The sequence below is a fragment of the Mixophyes fleayi genome, chromosome 12 (genome assembly GCF_038048845.1).
Source record: "Mixophyes fleayi isolate aMixFle1 chromosome 12, aMixFle1.hap1, whole genome shotgun sequence".
NCBI lineage: Eukaryota > Metazoa > Chordata > Amphibia > Anura > Limnodynastidae > Mixophyes > Mixophyes fleayi.
In genome coordinates, this window is record NC_134413.1 from 41,752,950 (window position 1) to 41,773,454 (window position 20,505).

Consider the following 20,505-nt stretch of genomic DNA (forward strand, 5'->3'; position numbering starts at 1 on the left):
TAGAGTGTTGAATTTAGACCTACAGTGCAATGTACTATAAATTTAAATACACTACTGCATACACTACACTGGTCACTGTTACGCTCAGAACATACTTTGGGTTGAAGTTTTATAAATGGTTTGGGGGATGCACTGCACCTTCCTCACCCCCATCCTGTCACAGAGCCTCCTCCTTCCTTTCCCTCCTCACTGTAGTTCTGATGTTCATATAAGTAGCTCACTTACAGAGCACATAATACACATAAGAGACGAGACAGTCCAGAGCACAGCAGATCTTATATACCCTGTATAGCAAATAATAACTGCAGTAACACAGGTGAGTGCAAGAACTGAAACTATCCTTTGTATGTACAGGTACCCAAAATAGTCACGCAAGAGGTGTATGGTACGAGGCACATGTAAGACAGATTCAAATTTGTAGTTTTATGGGTACATTCAGGACAACATAACTGACTTGTTTTAATTTAATACTGAATAATGATTATGTTGTGGTATTCGATATTTATATTATATATTGATGTTATTTATTACGCTAGTCAGTATAGGATTATATGGATATATGTTATCATTGTGGTCATGTAATATTTGAAGCTTAACTTTATCAGAAATATATTGTAATATTACTGAGCACAAAGCCTTCCAACTATCCTTCAATGGACATAAATCCCCCAGTCTTGCTTTTATTATGAAATTGTCCCTCATTTTGGTCTGATGTATATGTGCTTATGAATATATTTCTTCAATGACTTTAGAAAGTGTCTGACAGTCTCCTAATTACAATAAAATAGCATTCACACAGAGTATTGTATAAACGTGTGTAATTTTCGCTGTTTGAAGCAGGGTATAATAAGCTGTTTTCTGTGTAAATTTGTATGGAAAAGTCTGCTCAGGCAAGTGTTTATATACAAAAGCAACTTTTAACACTAATCTGTTAGCGAATTTAACTGTTGGGCAGGATGGCACTGGAGTATATATATTAATAAAAAATACCACACACAGAATATCTGCTTTGAGTAGTACGTATTACAGAGCACATACAGGTGTGTGTGTGTCATTATTAGGAATACATCGTTTTGCGACATGTATGTAATGAACGACTCATGTAGGGTAATATTGGATGTGTGGCATTATTAGGAATATGCAATGATGCATTGTGGTATTGCTGAAAATAGGTAAGGTAATATTAGGCTCTGACATTATTAGGCAAATACAACAATGCAGTGGATAGATTATTACAAGGCAAATGTTATGTAATATTATTTGTGTACCATCTATAAGAACATACAGAAAATTAGTGTGTGTTAATATTGCAGACTATACTGGAATATCAGCTATAGGATATTATTAGAAATAAACAGTAATCCAGTTTGTGTGGTAATATTAAATACATAAAGAGCAATATTAGCGATGTAGCATTATTGGGAACATACAGTAATGTAGTATGTATGGTAATATTGTGTGCATATAGGGCAATATTAGGGTTGTAACATTATGAGATATATACAGTAATACAGTGTGTGTGGTCATATCTTGTACATATGGAGCAATATTAGGGTTGTGGGATTATTAGGAATATATTGTAATGTAGTGTATATGGTAATATTATCAACTTATAGGGCAATATTTGGGCTGTGGCATTATAAGGAATATACAGCAATGCAGGAGGTGGGGTATTACAAGGTTCATGTTGAGTATTATTAGGTGTGTACCATTATTGTGCCAATATACAATAATGCAGTGTGTTTTAGTTTTGTCTATATATAGAGCAGTATTAGGTATGTGATATTATTAGAACAGGGCACATGTTGGATAATATTAATTGTATGTTACTAAGGGTAATGAATAATGCAACATGTATATTATTAGTGGGTTTAAATAATGTGATATGAGTTGTGTGCTATTGGTAGAGATATATAATAATGCTGATCACAGGATCATAATGGAGCCATAACAATATTACTACACAGGATGATTAGTAATAATGACTGTGCCCCATCATTACAGATGTCTGATATAAGCGGGAACATATAGGAAACAAGAAGTTTGATTTTTTAATGGATATATAGTATAATATCCATACATGCTGTAGAGCTGCAAACTCTTAGATGCTGTGTACTGATGGAGCAGTATAGCGTGTCAGGAATTGTACGGCACATACTAAACATTATATACAGGGAGTATGATATTGTTGGGAATAGCCTTATAGCAAGAGCAGTAACACATCATTTTGCAACTAAATGTTGCTCTGTTTCTGGGCACATATAGGTCATTACTATGTATATGCACATGCATGCTGCTGAATGTATAACTAACAGTCACATCCTTAAAACAATTCCTTATGTGGAATTTTAGTACGTGTGTCATGTACAGGTGTATAAAAAGTTACTTGTATATAGTAAGCTTGGGCAATAAGCAAAACTATAAGTGTTTACCTGGGTATTTACACATCTCCTGTATAAGGGTAAAGCTGAAATGCAATATATTGCATATGCTTTGCAGACAATGGAATGGTCACGATGACGATAATTTCAAAGGCGATAATTCAGAGGCAGTGTTATTCCAGTTTCTTGAGTCTAGGGGTATTATGTTGTGTAACTGTTCATATAAAGGGATGTGCAAAACTAGCAATATAAACTAGCTGTAAGGAAGAGAGAATAATTTAATCATTACCTTAATCAAATGCATTACTAAAATAACATATAATGGTGCTGTACATGCAATGTGTAAGAAAATTGTAAGGGCATTTTCAAAGCTCGCGTATCAATTCTACAGGTAAGCAAATTTTGGGCAAAAAGACAGTTGTCAGCGCTTATCCTTAACACTGCATGTCTGTGTTCATCTAGCAAACTTAAAATGTGAGGTATTAGTTCATATTTTGATCAAAACATTTAAGCCTGCATCCCAGCGTCAAGGGCACCTCATTATATACAGGTCCTACACTGACCTATATGCTTTAAACACCATTAAAATGCAGTTAAAAATGCACTCACCTCCCAGGTATAGGGGTTTACATCTAGCAAGGGCTGGCTTGTGAGCCACACCCAAATGTGCCTTATATAGGGTTGATGGACAGCTGCTATGACAATAGGCCAATATTTTGAAACAAAACCAGAGAGAAACAAGCCCGCGCTCAGTATATTCCATATTTTGGGCACTTGTACCCTTCTGAGACCAGCTTTTCTTTATGAAAACATGAAGAAAAACTGTTAAATTACCTTTCTAGCACTGCTGTCCTCTGTGCAGAGCAGTGTCATTTTTTGAGAGTTTTATTCCCCCTATCAAAATTCTGCACATACCCCTGAATATTAATATGTTTCTAGTATTAACAAATGATCAAATTCCAAAAACGTCACCAAGTCAACACTGTTTGTGGGAGAGTTATCATAGTAATCACAGCTCTAAAAACTAAAAGAACCACTGATCGATTTATTGGATCTGAAAATGATCACATTGAATAAATAAACTAATCATCACATGTTGACCCTTAAAGCAAAAACTCAGGCTTCATTACTTATACATGTAGATATAAATAAATTAAAATGAGTAACTTTGCTGCATTAATGCCCCATCAAACCAGCTCTTAGAAATAGGAGTATAACTTGTTTCTAATGGTTAATGTGCAAGATTATGATCCATTTCATTTATACAGTAGAATTGTAGTGAAGAGTTACTTGTTTTGTCATTTATTTGTCCATTAATATTGAAAATAAATAAATACATTCTATTTGTTTACTTCAACTTCATTTTATTTCATTTAATTTTGTATTATGTCCCTTTTTTATGTAAACTAAATTAATTCCGTCCTTTTTTTCCCTACAGATTTCCCGCACTGTCTAACAGAATGCATTTCATTTCCCCTGCATTGGTGATTTTAGGTAGGTTAAATTACAATACAATATATTTTTTTGTTACAAAGGAACAAAAAAAAATCATCTTTATTTTTTATGCCACTGATTTGAGAAATAGGCAGGGATCTAATTAGCACACGTATTTCTCCCAAACTTTAAGGAAAAAGTATCAGTTTACTAACTAACAATTCTGTAATACGTAAAAAGGAACATAAACATGGCATTGTTTCATATAGAACACACATACACATCAAAAATGTTAATAGTACCTAATCTGAGATTTGATTTTGAAAGATTTTGAGTGTTTTTTCCCTTTAATATTTAGGAATTATGAGTTTGTAATGATTTTAGTGTGTTTTTGCTTCCATAAGCAATTATCACAATATAGGCACCTCCTAATTAATTTAAATATGCAAATTATGGTTTGCCTTTGGTTTGGTATTTAGAGAAAATTCTAAATATTTTCTATTTATCCAAATCCAAAATATGAATTTTGTGCATCCCTATAATCAACATTGCATTATGAAACATTTGTACAATCAAATTACGATCGGGTCACTCTGTTAGTATTCAGTATTAATATGAGTTTATTAATATGCAGGCTCCTGACCAAGTATGTGCGTTCTGCAAGTGCACAGCCAGGATACTTCAATAGATGGCAGACTTGAACAGTAATATCTGAACAGTATCAGAGTAACGGCAGCTCTCACTGAGGGAAGAGCAACGTATGAACAGTTGCTGCACATTAATGACAAATGCACCCAAGTACAGAGGTGCTAACATGCCAGGATCACAGAAAACCTAGCCATCAATGGGGGATTTAGTTCCATGCTATAACAGCTGCACCAATAACAAGATCAAGTTAGGGCTCACGTGTCTACGTTTTCCAAGTGACTTTTTTATCTCCAAAAACTTAATCTCAGAATAATTATTTTTCCATTATTCATTTAAATATGAGGTGCTTTTATAACATTTACATAGGTGTCAAAAATGTGATAGATCTACATATAGTGCACTCAGGGACTCATATAGAGTTGGACATAAGTCCACAACAGAAGCACAAAATGCACTATTCCTTACTGCACATGCGGATACAGAAGAGTACTTCTGAGTCTGCATGTAGCACCACCCTACTGAACCTACCTGCTGAATTGAGAAGGCAACAATTAGGGTTGTGTGGGTGTGATTTTATTTATTACAGATAGGTTTTTTTTATGTGTTTGTGTGCTGATGTACTACATGTCCTAGCAGGCTCTGGATGCCAGGTCATGCTTGTACTTGTGGTTCCTCAAGCACCAGCATCTCTTAACCTCCACGGGTATGCTGGCAAAAGTAGCACAATCACAAGCATGCCCGCCGACTTAATGGCGGCCTGGGCAATGCTGAGACTTATAGCACACAAGGACAAAATGATGATTTAAATTTTTTTTTAACTTATTACCCCACACTCACCCCACCAGGCTGGCATAGCCTAGTGAATGTTTTAAATAGTTACAAATGGATAGAAGTGCACTACCCAGAACTAAAACGTGCCTGCAACTTCAGAAACTAGAGCAACCCTTAATTCTCTATATCCACACTAACTTAAAAAAGAAAATATGAAATAATGCTCAAACATATAATATTGTAAAAAGACCAAACTGATTTATTCTTCATCTGATAAAACATACATCCCAACATGCATGGGACTAACATAGTAAACCTGCATCAATAAAATAAGGGTATTGTAGTTATCTTGCAGGTACAAAGAACCAAATTGTCTGCATGGACTTCCTCCGCAAAGAGATGATCTAGACAAATAAACAAAAAATATAATGAGGGAATCTCGAATAGATATACAGTTAATCCACACTCTAAGGATATTATATAGTAAGATTACCTGCACTAGTGGAAATCCGTCCTCCCACTAAGCTGAAATGCCATTTTGCCTCTCTCTGGGTCAAAAGCTTGAACGCACTCTGTGGATGGAATTTAGAATCTAATCAGTAAGTGCACCTGATACTCAATCTGATCTTGGGCTCAGTGGTTACGGTAAAAACTAAGAATGTTAAATGTAAGCATCTGCTACAGAAATTATGGGACATATATAATAGAACATATATCTGCTCTATGCACATAGAATGAATGGAATATTTGCTATTTAGTGCCCACTGGCCGTGTAGGAGTGTTCCAATAAAAATGTGCTTTTAGGGTCTCAGGGATCCCTCCTCCCTGGATATGTACAAGAAAGCCCGCAGCTACTCCGGCGTGGCTGAAATTGTTTGTGATCCTACTGTGGCCACGGCAGGATCATTTAACATTCTTAGTTTTTACCGTAACCACTGAGTCCAAGATCAGATTGAGTAGCACGGATTGAATATCAGGTAAGCAGAAATGCCCACCTGAAATGCACAGACATGCACAGACATGCCCTCTCTGCTCACATGCTTTACACAGACATGCCCCCCTCCGCCCACATGCTTTACACACATATGCTGTCCTCTGCCCACATGCTTTACTTACATATGTCCCCTCCGCCCAAATGCTTTACACAGACATGCCCCCTCCGCCCACATGCTTTACACACACATGCCCGCTCTATTTAGAAGCTTTACACAAACATGCCCCCCTCCGCCCACATTCTTTACACAGATATGCACCTTCTGCCCACATGCTTTACACACACATGCCCCCTCCCCATCACCTTACCCCTTCTTCTTACCTTTTTCTCCACCAGTGACTTCTAGCTGCACATTAACAGGAGGATTTCCAGTAGCTCCTGCACTGTGTACCATGTGACTGCTGCAGCCACATGACCTGGTGATGTCACACTTTATATTTTTGGCCACTCTACCAAAATATATAAATATTGTTGTGTATACTATCTGTTGTTTGTATCAAAAGGTGTGTTGGGAGAAATGTGGATGCCATCTTGATCCCAACTTGATCAGAAAATATCTTTGTCCTGATGGAGTTTTTGGCCACTCTACCAAAATATATAAATATTGTTGTGTATACTATCTGTTGTTTGTATCAAAAGGTGTGTTGGGAGAAATGTGGATGCCATCTTGATCCCAACTATTCTCAGAAGTCTTTGGGATAAAAAAATGTTTAAAGATTTTTTTAACTAGTGGCACTCTAGTCTTGTATTATAGTATTGAGAAAAAAAACTTCTGCCTGTTAATGTACAAGTTTTGGATGAAATATTAAATAGACACTTAAATACCATGTATAAAAATTAAGCTTGATGTACAGCAGCATATAAATGAACACATACAGTTTTTTGCAAACTCCCTTAGACTGCGCATGATAGCATTAAGGTTAAATGATCATCAGAGTGCATTTTATTTCATTGAACAAAATCTCAAGACGTGTTTCTATTTCCAGGCATTATGGTGCAGTCAACAGCAGCAGATCCCAACACCGGAGAATGTGAGTGTGTTAAGTATGTGCCTAGTTCTATATGAGAAACTAGTGTGGGACATTCTGAAAGATTGCATTGCATGTCCACCAAGTCCATTTAGAGCGCCAACTGGCTGACAGAAAGATAAAAGTGAGAACCTGAGATTAGTATGTTTCTTTAAAAGTGTTCAAAACTGTCTATATGTCATTATATTGGCAATATAAGACATGTTCATTTGTAAATACATCATAAAGAAAAATACATCTTTTTCTAAAAATGCAGCTTTGATTAATTTATCAATATCTTATATTGGTGCTAGTGTTTTTATTTGAATAATATGAATATGAAAAATATAATATTTTTTGCAAATGTCTAAATCTAATGAAAGAAATTAATATCTATATAAAAAGTAGCTGTTAAGGTTATTATACAAATTACAAGTGACATGGGTATGGGTTACCTAAATTATAAAAAGATAGCTTAAAGTACTAAACATATACATTTTATTATATATTTATAAAATATTCATATAATAGAGATATTTGTTGATATACAGTTGGAGGAATTTTATTTTAAAGGAATGGTTTATTTGTGCTCTGCCCCACTACCACTGATAGAATGAAGGTGGCAGGGTTATTGCAACGTAAATCAGCCTATCCATCTTGCGATACTGGGGCACCCATAGTCTATTTACCTGTGGAGAGGGTACCCAGGGTTAACTGGAAAAGACTTCTACACCAACTAAGAGCTTACCGACCTATCTTCTTGTCTCCAGTACCATGAACGTGGAAACATATTCTGACACCCAGGCAAATATCCAGAAAAAGTATCATTATATTTATTAATACCAAAAACACCAGCAGAGCTATAGCACTTTTAAGCAAGAGTGAAATTAATAACACTACAGCATGTGTAACCTAACACATAGGCATATAAGTATAGTACAATACAGATCTCCTAGTAGCTATCTATCTGCTTCAGGCTTCATCCGTGGTAGTAAGGCGCCTTTCGTGTTACTAATGGCAAAGCAGTGGGTCCTCCTTCACTGTGTTCCCACTTTTGTCTGGGGCGCAGAGCCACAAAACCTGCAGTTATTCAGAACAAATAAAGAATATTGTTAGTCCTCGCAATCCCTTGCATTAGCCTTTGAGTCTTCAGTCAGTCCATTGGAGGCCACAATCCCTCACTAGTTCTGATATCCAGCTTCATGGTCACCAAATCTCTCTACTCCAGACACAATTTTTTATCCGGTCTATGGTTCCGCTTCTTCATGGCATCACACTAGGTTTCACAATGGATCCCAGAGAAGTGCTTAATCACTGGACATGAGATTAACTAGAGCATTGTTCCTGAATTGATCTCCTATGCTGCTAGTCTCCAGATTATTGCTCTCTGAGGGGCACTACCTACAGAGTCTGGCTGCTCTTGTGGATGCATAGCCCAGCAACCAGACGGCCAACGCTTAGCACAACGAAAGGAGCAGGTTGCACTTGACTTGATCTTGGCAGGATCAGTCTTATCCAAGGGTGTCAGTGGGTTTTCTTGAACATGCTCGGTACCCTCTTCATCTTGCATCTGTGGGTCTGGGGGAACATAAGCTCTTGTGAGAAAAATAAGTTAATCCACAGTGGGGTGAAGTTAACAGCTTGGTTTTTCACAACCTACTAAACTTCACCAATTTCCAGATTGCACAACTCTCTCAATTGTCCTGATTTGTGGCCCCTCTCAACTGTTCCAATTAGCTGCCCAAAAGGGTGGTAAAGTAGGTGATAATTAATTGACAAATTAGCATGGGTGCGTGGATTAGGGTGTGTGTAGTGTGAAACAGGAGTGTCTTATATGGATTGTTTGTGGGGCTTATTCAGAACCAATTTTGCCTGGGAAAATGTTGGAGAAATTAAATATATATATGTATAATGTGTGTATACATATGTGTGTATATATATATATATATATAATGTGTGTATACATATGTGTGTGTATGTATATATATATATATATATAATGTGTGTATACATATGTGTGTATATATATATATATGTGTGTATACATATGTGTGTATATATATATATATGTGTGTATACATATGTGTGTATATATATATATATATGTGTGTATACATATGTGTGTATATATATATATATGTGTGTATACATATGTGTGTATATATATATATATATAATGTGTGTATACATATGTGTGTATATATATATATATAATGTGTGTATACATATGTGTGTGTATATATATATATGTGTGTATACATATGTGTGTATATATATATATATATAATGTGTGTATACATATGTGTGTATATATATATATATATATATAATGTGTGTATACATATGTGTGTATATATATATATATATATATAATGTGTGTATACATATGTGTGTGTATATATATATATATATAATGTGTGTATACATATGTGTGTGTATATATATATATATATAATGTGTGTATACATATGTGTGTGTATATTTATATATATATAATGTGTGTATACATATGTGTGTGTATATATATATATATATATATAATGTGTGTATACATATGTGTGTGTATATATATATATACACACACATATGTATACACACATTATATATATATATATACACACACATATGTATACACACATTATGTGTGTATATATATAATAATGTGTGTATACATATGTGTGTGTATATATATATATATAATGTGTGTATACATATGTGTGTGTATATATATATATATAATGTGTGTATACATATGTGTGTGTATATATATATATGTACATTTATATATATATATATATAATGTGTGTATACATATGTGTGTGTATATATATATATATATATATATAATGTGTGTATACATATGTGTGTGTATATATATATATATAATGTGTGTATACATATGTGTGTGTATATATATATATATGTGTATAATGTGTGTATACATATGTGTGTATATATATATATATATATATAATGTGTGTATACATATGTGTGTATATATATATATATATGTATACAAAATTAATATGAGGTAAATTTAATATTAGTGAAAAAGAAATACCCATTATTTGTATATGCAATTGATAAATGGTAAGCATTAATATAAGACACTGATTAGGTTTATTCAATAACGCTAGTTTAACTTTCCTAATTTTGGTGTAATTCTTGAAAACCTTTGTTATTTTTTTTTATTAAATTGACCACACCCATTTTTCTACTAAAATTAGCGTTCTTTAAAAACACTAGTAGGGACAATTGATCACCTGTGATTTGTTTGTGAATTGTTCTGTGATTTTAGTTAAACATGGAAGAATATGACCCAATCCAGCTGCTAGCTGACTTTAATGCTAATCTCAGCTGCAGTTCAAATAGTATGAAAGTTTAATAAATTACACCAAGTATCTATCGGTGCCTGGCTAATGTCAACATTACTAACATTTCCTACTTCTGACAACATAATGGGGATGAATATGAATATTGCGTGAAAAGTAAAAGCTGTAATCAGACACATATCAGCCGCAGTTTAGATGCAGAGGAATATTTATTGGCACATTTTACTTTATTATGTGTTTCATAGCATGCAGATGTCTTAGGGCTAGAGCGGCTTTGAAATGTGAAGCAACAGAAAATTGTGACTTAACAGACATCTAGGTTTCATATTTCAAAACCAGATTTAGACTATTTTCAATTTTTCCATTGCAAGAATTACTCAACTATGTTACAAAACATATAGTGGGTTAATTAGGAATACTGCTGAAAGGTTCAAATTGGCAGGAAAGCTATAGCAACCAATCAGATATTTGATAATACTGTCCAATTTGCACTAGACTAAGGTTTCTCAACCTGTTGTAAGTGTACACCCAGGCAGAAGCCGATGGCCGTAGACCTTTGCGGGAATTTTCCAGGTATGCCAGTGGCTCCATTAGACTCCTTCTGTATTTCTCTTCTTTTGTCCAATTTTAAAGAAATATATATATATTTTTTTATTTTTTTTTTAACCTGTGTGGGAGGCAGGGGTTGTGCAGCCCGCACTCATCAGGACCAGCCCTAGCTTAAAGTTAACTGGACTGCCTCCCATTCATCTGCACAATAGATTAGTTCTCCTCTCAGTCTGTCATCCTATAATAAGATATTACAGGCAGGCTGCTGTCACTACCAGGAGCTATGCCAGGTACCATTAGCCTCCATCCTGCAACTTCAGCCTCATTGTTGAAGAATGGGCTCCAGCATCCCCACTTCTTTATCTGCCCCCTCCCCTGGACGAGCTGCAAGATATCACAGGGGCAGAACTGCACACTCAGACACCTTCTGACTGTGAGCAGTGTCAGTCTGGCTGCCGTGTCCTCCTTTATAGGTGATAGCATACTTCCCAACCTTCCCAATTTAGGCAGGACAGTCCAGATTTGAGGACTGTGTCACGCCATCCCAATCAGAACAGCTTTGTTCTGATCAGTGAGAAAGTTGACATGGCAGAGCAGCGGTGAACGGGTACCATGTGCACCACACCTCATCCCACTGCCGGAGATCAACATTGGGAGCTATGGTAATAGTGGCACATGTTGCCACCCCAATACATGATCGACTATACATGTTATATATCTGCAGCTACAGTTACAGAGATGCCACTGCCTGTGCCCCATTTCTGTGAGCAGAGCCCCTATATCCAGCACTCCATCACTGCACTATATCACTAACCCTTTATACCCATCACTATTTCACTGAACCCTACATACCCACAACTACCTCCCTGCATTACATTATACTGATCGTTCCATACTCAGCTTTATCTCCCTGCATTACATTATTGACGTCTTCATACTCAGCACTACCTCCCTTCATTACATTACTGACCTCTCCATACCCAGCACTACCTCCCTGCACTATATCACTGACTTCGAAATACAAAGAACTGAGCTCCCTACACTACATTTCTGACCCCTCCATACCCAACACTACCTTCAAGCATTACATCACTGACCCCTTCATACCCAGCACTACCTTCTAGCACTACATCACTGACCCCTCTATACAACCTACTAACTATGTCACTTGATACCTCCATATTTAGCTGAGGAGAGTGTTAGCAGCGTGAGACATTTTTCTATGACATTTCTGAGTTTTTCCAACAGATTGACACCGGTATGTTTCTTAGTAAAGTCAGCGATACAAAAGTATCTTGTCTGTGAATGACCTGGCATTGTGTGCTAGAAATAATACGCTGAATGGATGAGGAAGATGATGATGCAACAGACACTGCTCCTGCTCCTGGTGATGCACCTACCCAGTGGGGTGCAACAGTCAATAGTCTTTTGTTTGATCAGTGCCACTTGTCTACATATCCACAGTTGAGTGGATAGTCGGTACAATGGCATTTTGTAGGGACTGAATGACTTTCTTTTTTGGGAGAAATGGAATTAAGATGGAATTTGGTAGAGTGGCCATATGACCTCAACTAATCTGCTAAAACATGATCTATTGATTATGGAAATTGGACGCACATCCAATGCTAATTTGGCTGTCATGGCTTTAGTGATCCACTGTGCAACAGGATGTTGGCTGTTATACTTGGTTAGTTTTGCAAACGTTGTCTAAAACTATGCTTACTCTTCTTGGTCCCCTCCTGTATGGAAGTTCCAACCCCGTAGCATGCAAGGATGCCTCTTGGGAATCATGGATTGCATTAGAGGTGTCAGTTTGCATTAGAAAATTGGATGCTGGACTACATACTAATAATGAGGAGATTGATGTTGAAAGTGAAGATTACATGAGGTGTCTATCCATTCTGCTGTTAGCTGGTGTTGAACTGCTTGTTACAATATATGATTTTCCACCTTTTGATAAACTACTTTATTAAGCTTGGTGCAAATTACGTAACAGGGAGGAAGTGCCTAGATGGTCAACGTTCCTACCTCTTCTTATTGTGGTGTCACGAAGGCTACAGATATCTTGACAAATGTTGTCTGGGTTGAGATAAAAACATTTCCACATGCAAAAGGCGGTTCTTTTGGTCTTATGCCCTAAAATGACAGTGCGTTTATCATGGGCATGAGATGGTACCACTGGTGACTGCTTTACTTGGACACAATCATCATCATCCTCCTCATTATCTTGTTCAAGTGCAACACATTCATCATTTTCATATACACAATTATCCCCCTCATCCTGTTGCACATCTGCAAGTACCAAAGTACCATCCTCAAATTCTACGTCTAAATCATCATCATTACTACTCATCCTCACATTTCTGAGTAATTGAGATTTTTTGAAAGGAGGCTACTGTCATGGACACCCTTAGACTCTGCTCAGGAATCTGTGAGCAGACAATTTGTTCTTCAGTGTTCTTTTCATGCACTGATATGCCTGTTTTGGAGGTGAGGGACCTACACTCAGAACAAGAAGGTGGTTCAGGTGATGTTATATCAGTAACTTAATCCTCACATTTAAAGCTGATGTTTTCTTTGAGATTGACAAACAGTGTTTGGATGTGGAGCATGCTTTTTTACACATTGTTCCCACATGACCTTTTTCTACTAGTAGAGATTGGAAAAAGTACTACTACTGCAAGTACTAGCACTGGATGCTCCTAATCTGTAGAATGATGAATGACACAAGAGGAGTAAAGCTACTTGAAGTTGGAGCTGCTTGTAACTGTCACCTGACCAGGTGGACACCCAATGAAACCCAATGAAATAGGGAAAGGAGGAACCGTTACCTGACACTGCTCCACAATATCATTCAAATTTATACAATTGGTTCTTAAAATATATATTCTTTGGGAAGGGGGGGGGGGTTTGGGGGGCATGTTGCTCAGGGTCAAAGATCACCCTGTTTTTTGGCAGTTTAGTAGTACAGATGTCAGTGATACTGCTTCTTACACAATTGCCAACACAGTCTAACTCTTGTTTTTTAACAGTAAGAGATAAATGTTTTTTATTTGGGATGAGGTGCTCAAAGCCAAACAGCACCCTGTTTTGTACACTAAATAGTTCAGGTGTCAGAGTTTGCACAACTGCCTTTAGATTAAAACACTTTGATTTTAAATTCAAGAAAGAATATTTTTAATCTGCTCCTAATTAATTTACTAATATACTATTACTACCAGTAGCCACTGATTATATACTTTTCACTCCCTCACATTCAGTTTATCAGCACACAATTCCAGCAGACTGACCTGTAAATGAATTGTTCAGATTTGTGCAGTAAAATCACAGCTATTTCAATAAAGATTGTCTCTTTCACCCTGTCCAACCCTCTACAAGCCACTTTATGTGCACACAATTCTCGCAAACATCCTACCCACATGCTAACAATTCTAAAATGACAGCTGAGCACAGGAGGAAGAGCTATATACAAGATATCGACCCAAAACTCCTGAGATCCGGCATTTTACCGGAAATTACATTTTGCATTTTTTTCAGATCAGAATTTTGCGCGAGAAACCAAGTTATGACTCGCTACCACTCAGTACCCCACATTTCCAAACCGTTCATCTCCAGTAAATTGCTCACAAGAATGCTCTCGGTATTGTATGGTGATTACTATGATGCCCCCTTTATTGTATGGTGGTTACTAGGATGCAATCTATATTGTGTGTTGGCAGAGTCAGACTGGATCATTGGGGTACCGGAGAAATCCTGGAGAAATAGGCAAACAGCTTGGGGAGGGGACTGGGAGGATTGGGACCTGAAATTGTACTGCATGGGTTTCCAGAGAATCAGGGATTGGAGTTGGTTGTGTTATTCTCAATTTAGGTGTACAAGACTTGCAACAGCCTATGTAAATTGAAAAATAATATTTCAGTGCTACATTTTGGTGTTCAATATTTTTTTTTCTTTTCTCTATCCTCAAGAATAGATGTGACTGGTCTATTTTTAAGAGGGGTCATATTTTTGAATAAACACAACAACAACAGCAACCACCTATTTGTGTGACTGTGGTGGAGATGTCCTGCTGGGGAAATTTCCAGTGGGTTCATGTAAAGTTAACTTACTACAAAAGGCAAAAACATTCACATCCATTTTCAAGGGGTACTTATTTGTTGATATAATTAGTATATTCGATATGAGAAATAATCCCCTGGTGTATTGTGGTATTTTTACATTTGCTATCACAAAGAAAACATGGGGTAAAATACATGAATTCCTATAGCAAATCGTTATAATGTAACAGAGTAGCTGGATCTTGATACTAATCTCGATTGACACAGGCTTACTAGAGGTGCGGAGTCTAACAAACTCCATGGTGTTCACCAAGAGCCGCCACAAGGCAAGGTGGGTTAAGCTGCCGGGAGCCTGCAAGTCGCGGTCCTCTGGTCTGCCTGAAGATGTAGTATTAGCAGAGAGGGTGAGCAGGTAGGAAACATAGTCGGACAGCCGGGACTTGTACACAATCGGGCAAACGCAGTACAGAATCAGCGGGCAGTGTGAGGGATTACCAGGTTCGGTACACAGACAGGCAGCAGAGGTACAAGACAGGAGACAGAAGCCACATCAAACAAGCTGGGTCAGGAGCACAAGATAACAATGGAGGAGAGTCAGCAAGCCGGGTATGTACACTTAAGACAAGAGAATCAGAATGGTCACACAAGCAGAACTGGTACACAGGAATCAGGACTGGAACAGAGGAGTTACAGAGAACCACGAGGAATCAGGAGCTAGGAAGCATACAAGTTGCTCTGACACTCACCGAGTGTCAGAGTGAAGATTAAATAGCCAGATAATCTTATTAATAGTTAAGTGAGCGCTCTTTTTATTATTGTATGCTGCTCCTTATTTGTTTTTCTTATAAATAGATTTTCTTATATGAAGTGCAAAAACAATCAAAATACTGCTGGCTAGTATACTATAAACGTGATGTTAATCTTTTAGGGTGCTGCTAGTTCTGGTGTTTAACCATTCATTCCATTAAAATGGTTTCTATTTTAAACCCCTTCTGGCTGTTTGATTGTAAACATAAAACTAGCCCTTATTGTTATTGCAGCGGAGGTGTCTAATGACAGATATTACTCCGTTCATTCCACAGCAAGCATTTATAAATGCCTTTTAAATATTTATAGCCCTTCTGCAGAGTTTCGCAGCTGAGGTTTTTGTGAACAAGCTTATCCGTTCAAATTTCCAACTGCCTCTATTCTAGTCTTACATTGTCTCATCGCTGTGCTTCTCGTTCAACTCAAGTTCAGTGATAGTGGACACCGCTTCTCCACCGCTGTTCCTGTTCATGACTGCAGTGGACCACATGTGGAACGCAGAAGATTCTGTACGGTGTCCTGGTTGGATCAAAAACAGTATGTTCTCATTCTCTAACGCGTTTCATCTGTAAGACTTACTCAAAGAGTCCTTGAGAAAGTCTTACACTGAACTTGAGTTGAAAGAGAAGCACAGCGAAGAGACAGGGTAAGACTAGATTTGGGGCCGTTCGTAATCTGGACGGATAAGCTTGTTTACAAACCCCTCCGCTGCGAAACGCTGCAGAATTCAGGCATTCATGCCTCTATAGTCAATGCGGGGCGAAGGCCCCCATCTTTATTTTTTACAAAAAAGAAGCCTGCACCGGCCCGAGAGGAGGATCTCCGAATAAAACCCCTTTTTAAGTTTTCCTGAACATATTCCTCCATGGCATTAGATTCAGGGATGGAAAGAGGATATATACGACCTGGAGAAATGAATTTGCCAGGAATGAGGTCGATACCTAATTCTATGGGGGTCTAAGTTTGTGGCTTCCTGTTCACAGAAAACATCAGCGAAGGACTGATAAAGTGCAGGCAGAAGTGACAGGGGAATTACCCTGTGACGCTGGGTAGAGTTTCTGGGAACCACCTTCTGAAGACAGTGTGAATGGCAATACTGCCCCAAGACAAGATATGGCCGGATTGCCAGTCCAAAGTGGGAGAATGGAGGTGTAACCAAGGGTGTCTTAGAATGACCGGGTTGGTAGTTCTCTGCATTACTAAAAAGGAAATATTCTCTTGATGAAGTGCCCCAATCTGGAGAGTGAGAGGATTAGTACGAACTAGAATAGATCCTTCAGAAATACTACCCCCATCAATGGTGATGAGAGAGATGAGTTGTTCCAAAGGTTGGGTGGGAATGGAGAATTGCTTTACCAAAGTTGCTGAGATAAAGTTACCCACAGCTCCAGAATCGAGAAGTGCGACTGAGAAGAGGCAGAAGATCCCATCCGCAAGAGAATAGGAATAATAAGGCTATTCTTACTTTGGAAGGTAGAGAGAGACTGACTAGGAAGGTCTAATGAAACCTCTCCTGAACTTGTTAGCTCTTGTAATTTCCCAGTCCCTTTGGACAGGACCCCAGGAGATGACCGCTCTCCCCACAGTATAAACACAATCTGTTTCGAAACCTCCTCTCCCTTTCTTCAGCCATTTAGCGAGTTCTTCCTAGTTGGATAGGCTCCTCGGGAGGAAGTACGGGAGTCTGGAAATTGGGAACCAGACGAACCAAACTGCAACATTATTGCTCTTTCTCAGAATTAGGTTTCTTGAAACGTAGGTCAATTTTCACACAGAGTGATATTAGATCATCCAGAGATGTGGGAAGCTCCTGTGAAACCAGCTCGTCTTTTATACAGTCTGAAAGACCCTGCCAGAATGCAGCCACGAGAGCCTTGTTATTCCAAAGGAGTTCTGATGCCATAGTCCTAAATTGGACCGCATACTGACCCACAGACTGGGTTCCCTGGCGTAAACGTAATATACTGGTGGCAGCATTAGATACCCTCACAGGTTCACCGAAAATATTTTTGAACGTAGACAGGAAGGTAGCATAATTGTGTAGAATGTGGTCATTCGTCTCCCACAAAGGCAACGCTTGACCAGACAAAAGTGAAATCAAATAGGCCACCTTGGCTTTTTCAGAAGGAAAATTTCCCTGCAGAAGTTCAAACTGAATGGAACATTGATTAAGGAATCCTCTACACAGTTTAGGGTCTCCATCGAACTTAGGGGGATTAGGTATGCGCAGCTGTGAGGTAGTTGCAGCCGCTGTAGGAGGAGGGTCGGAAGCAGAGACCACAGATGCTGAAGATCCGGTAGCCATTAAGGTGTCACGGGCACTAGGAGTTCTGCCCAGGATTCACCAGGTGACTATGCTTACCAGAGGGGCGGAGTTTGCACAGCGGTCCTCTGGCAGCAGGGTGAATAGTGTAACGTATATAACAGCAGATGGAGAGAGGATGCCAATGAAATTGATGATAGTCAGTGACTTGCAGCTATGCTGGTAGATGAGTCAGCGACTTGCAGCTATACTGGTAGATAAGTCAGTGACTTGCAGCTATAGTGGAAGGCAGGTTTCAACCACGGAGAGCCGGGTGGACGTGAGCAGGTGAAGGAAGGTAATGGGAGAGTCAGTGGTCTGCGTACAGCAAGTTGTACCACTGCTGTGAAGGGAAGACTTGTCCAGGTGCAGGTAGGTAGCGGGAAGTCAGTGGTCTGCGTTCAGCAAGTTGTACCACTGCTGTGATGAGAAGACTTGTCCAGGTGCAGGTAGGGTAGAGGGAAGTCAGTGGTCTGCGTTCAGCAAGTTGTACCACTGCTGTGATGAGAAGACTTGTCCAGGTGCAGGTAGGTAGAGGAGGCGTCAGTGGTCTGCACACAGCAAGTTGTACCACTGCGAGGAGGTGAGGACTTGTCCAGGTGAGGATAAGTGGAGGAATGAATAGAGTCAATAATTGTATGAATACAATGAGAGCACAGAGGAACTTGCTCCAAACAGATATGCAGCGTTATAGCTAATAGTCTATAGCGGGTATGGATACCGCTGCTGAGTAGGGAAGCTTGTCCTAAGCGGATATGCAAGGTAACAGTTTAAAGTCAATAGCAAGTAAACATACCGCTGATGAGTAGAGAAGCTTATCCACGAGGATATGCAGGCACAGCAGGAGCGCTGAACGGCTGAAGCGGGTATGAGAACTGCTGATGAGTGGAGCAGGTAATCCAGCAGACAGCTGAGGACACGAGCAGGTTACAGAAGTCAGAAGCGGGTATGAGATCCACCGATGAGTAGAGCAGATAATCAGCAGGAAGCTGAAGACACGAGCAGAACACAGGAGTCAGTAGCGGGTATGGGAACCACCGATGAGTAGAGCAGGTAATCAGCAGGAAGCTGAAGACACGAGCAGGACACAGGAGACACCTTCAGAGACTCACAGGGAATGAGACTCAAGATCAGGCATTGATGTAATGAGCACAGGTGCCTTAAATAGGGAGAGGTGCCTGATCCTCCAATTAGATTAAAAGCAAAGGTCATAAGAGTTCTTGGGTGCTGCGCATGCGCAGTCCATCAAGATGGCGGACAGCCGCGGCTCAGGACAGGCGCCGGCAGGAAGGCTAGAGAACCACGCACCAGCGCAGAGGCACTCACGGTCCGGTGAGTGACATAAGGTAATCTGGATGGTATCCATCCGAGCAGATAGACTCTGGAGGAATTTTAGAAGTTGCTCTTGATTAGCTTCTTCACTCTTCCTACCTGGTGCTCCAAGAGATCCCTTGCCGCTGGATCCATGGTCAGACCAAACTGTAATGTAGTAGCTGGATCTTGATACTAGTCTCGATTGGCAATGGCTTACCAGAGGTGCGGAGTCTAACAAACTCCCCGGTGTTCATCAAGAACCGCCACAAGGCAGGATGAGCTTAGCTGCCGGGAGCCCGCAGATCGCGGTCCTCTGGTCTGCTTCAAGATGTTATATAAGCGGAGAGGGTGAGCTGGTAGGAAATGTAGTCAGATAGCCGGAACTGGTACACAATCAGGCAAATGCAGTACAGAATCAGCGGGCAGTCTCAGAGGTACAAGACAGGAGACAGAAGCTGCGTCAAACAAGCCGGGTCAGGAGCACAAGATAACAATGGAGGAGAGTCAGCAAGTTAGGTCAGTACACTAAAGAAATGAGAATCTGAATGGTCACACAGGCAGAACTGGTACACAGGAATCAGGACCGGAACAGAGGAGTCACAGAGATCCATGAGTAATGAGGAGCCAGGAAGCATACAAGTTGCTCTGACACTCACCGAGTGTCAGAGTGAAGATGAAATAGCCAGGTAAGCTTGAATTCCCCGCCCAAAGTTGCGGTCATGTGACCGCCAATACCCGGAAGCATGGCTACCAACATCGAAAACGGGTGGACTGGAGTGAGGAGAGGTAACTGTGACATATAGTTAAATAAAATATACCTTTATATGGTGCACATAATTAGACGAGAGAAAGTTTAATATGTGTATAATTATAAACTTCAATAATCATCGGGTGAAATTGACCTTATT

At 39.0% G+C, this 20,505-nt stretch overlaps 1 protein-coding gene and 1 long non-coding RNA gene across 2 annotated transcripts in view; one reads left to right on the forward strand and one right to left on the reverse strand.

Annotated features, from left to right (window-relative positions):
• Positions 1 to 247: 247 nt before the first annotated feature.
• The window catches only part of COCH (cochlin), a 59,843-nt gene continuing 39,585 nt past the window's right edge, over positions 248 to 20,505 (forward strand). The window contains exons 1-3 of the mRNA XM_075193155.1: positions 248 to 316; positions 3,820 to 3,875; positions 7,215 to 7,259. Coding sequence (XP_075049256.1) covers positions 3,842 to 3,875; positions 7,215 to 7,259 — 79 coding nt within the window. The 5' untranslated portion in view covers positions 248 to 316; positions 3,820 to 3,841. The remainder of the gene's footprint in view (positions 317 to 3,819; positions 3,876 to 7,214; positions 7,260 to 20,505) is intronic.
• On the reverse strand, positions 5,473 to 6,622 carry LOC142108232 (uncharacterized). Its single transcript, XR_012680126.1, has 3 exons — positions 6,550 to 6,622; positions 5,728 to 5,806; positions 5,473 to 5,638 (listed from the first exon to the last, which is right to left on the reverse strand). It is a non-coding gene; the product is annotated as an uncharacterized LOC142108232 (long non-coding RNA).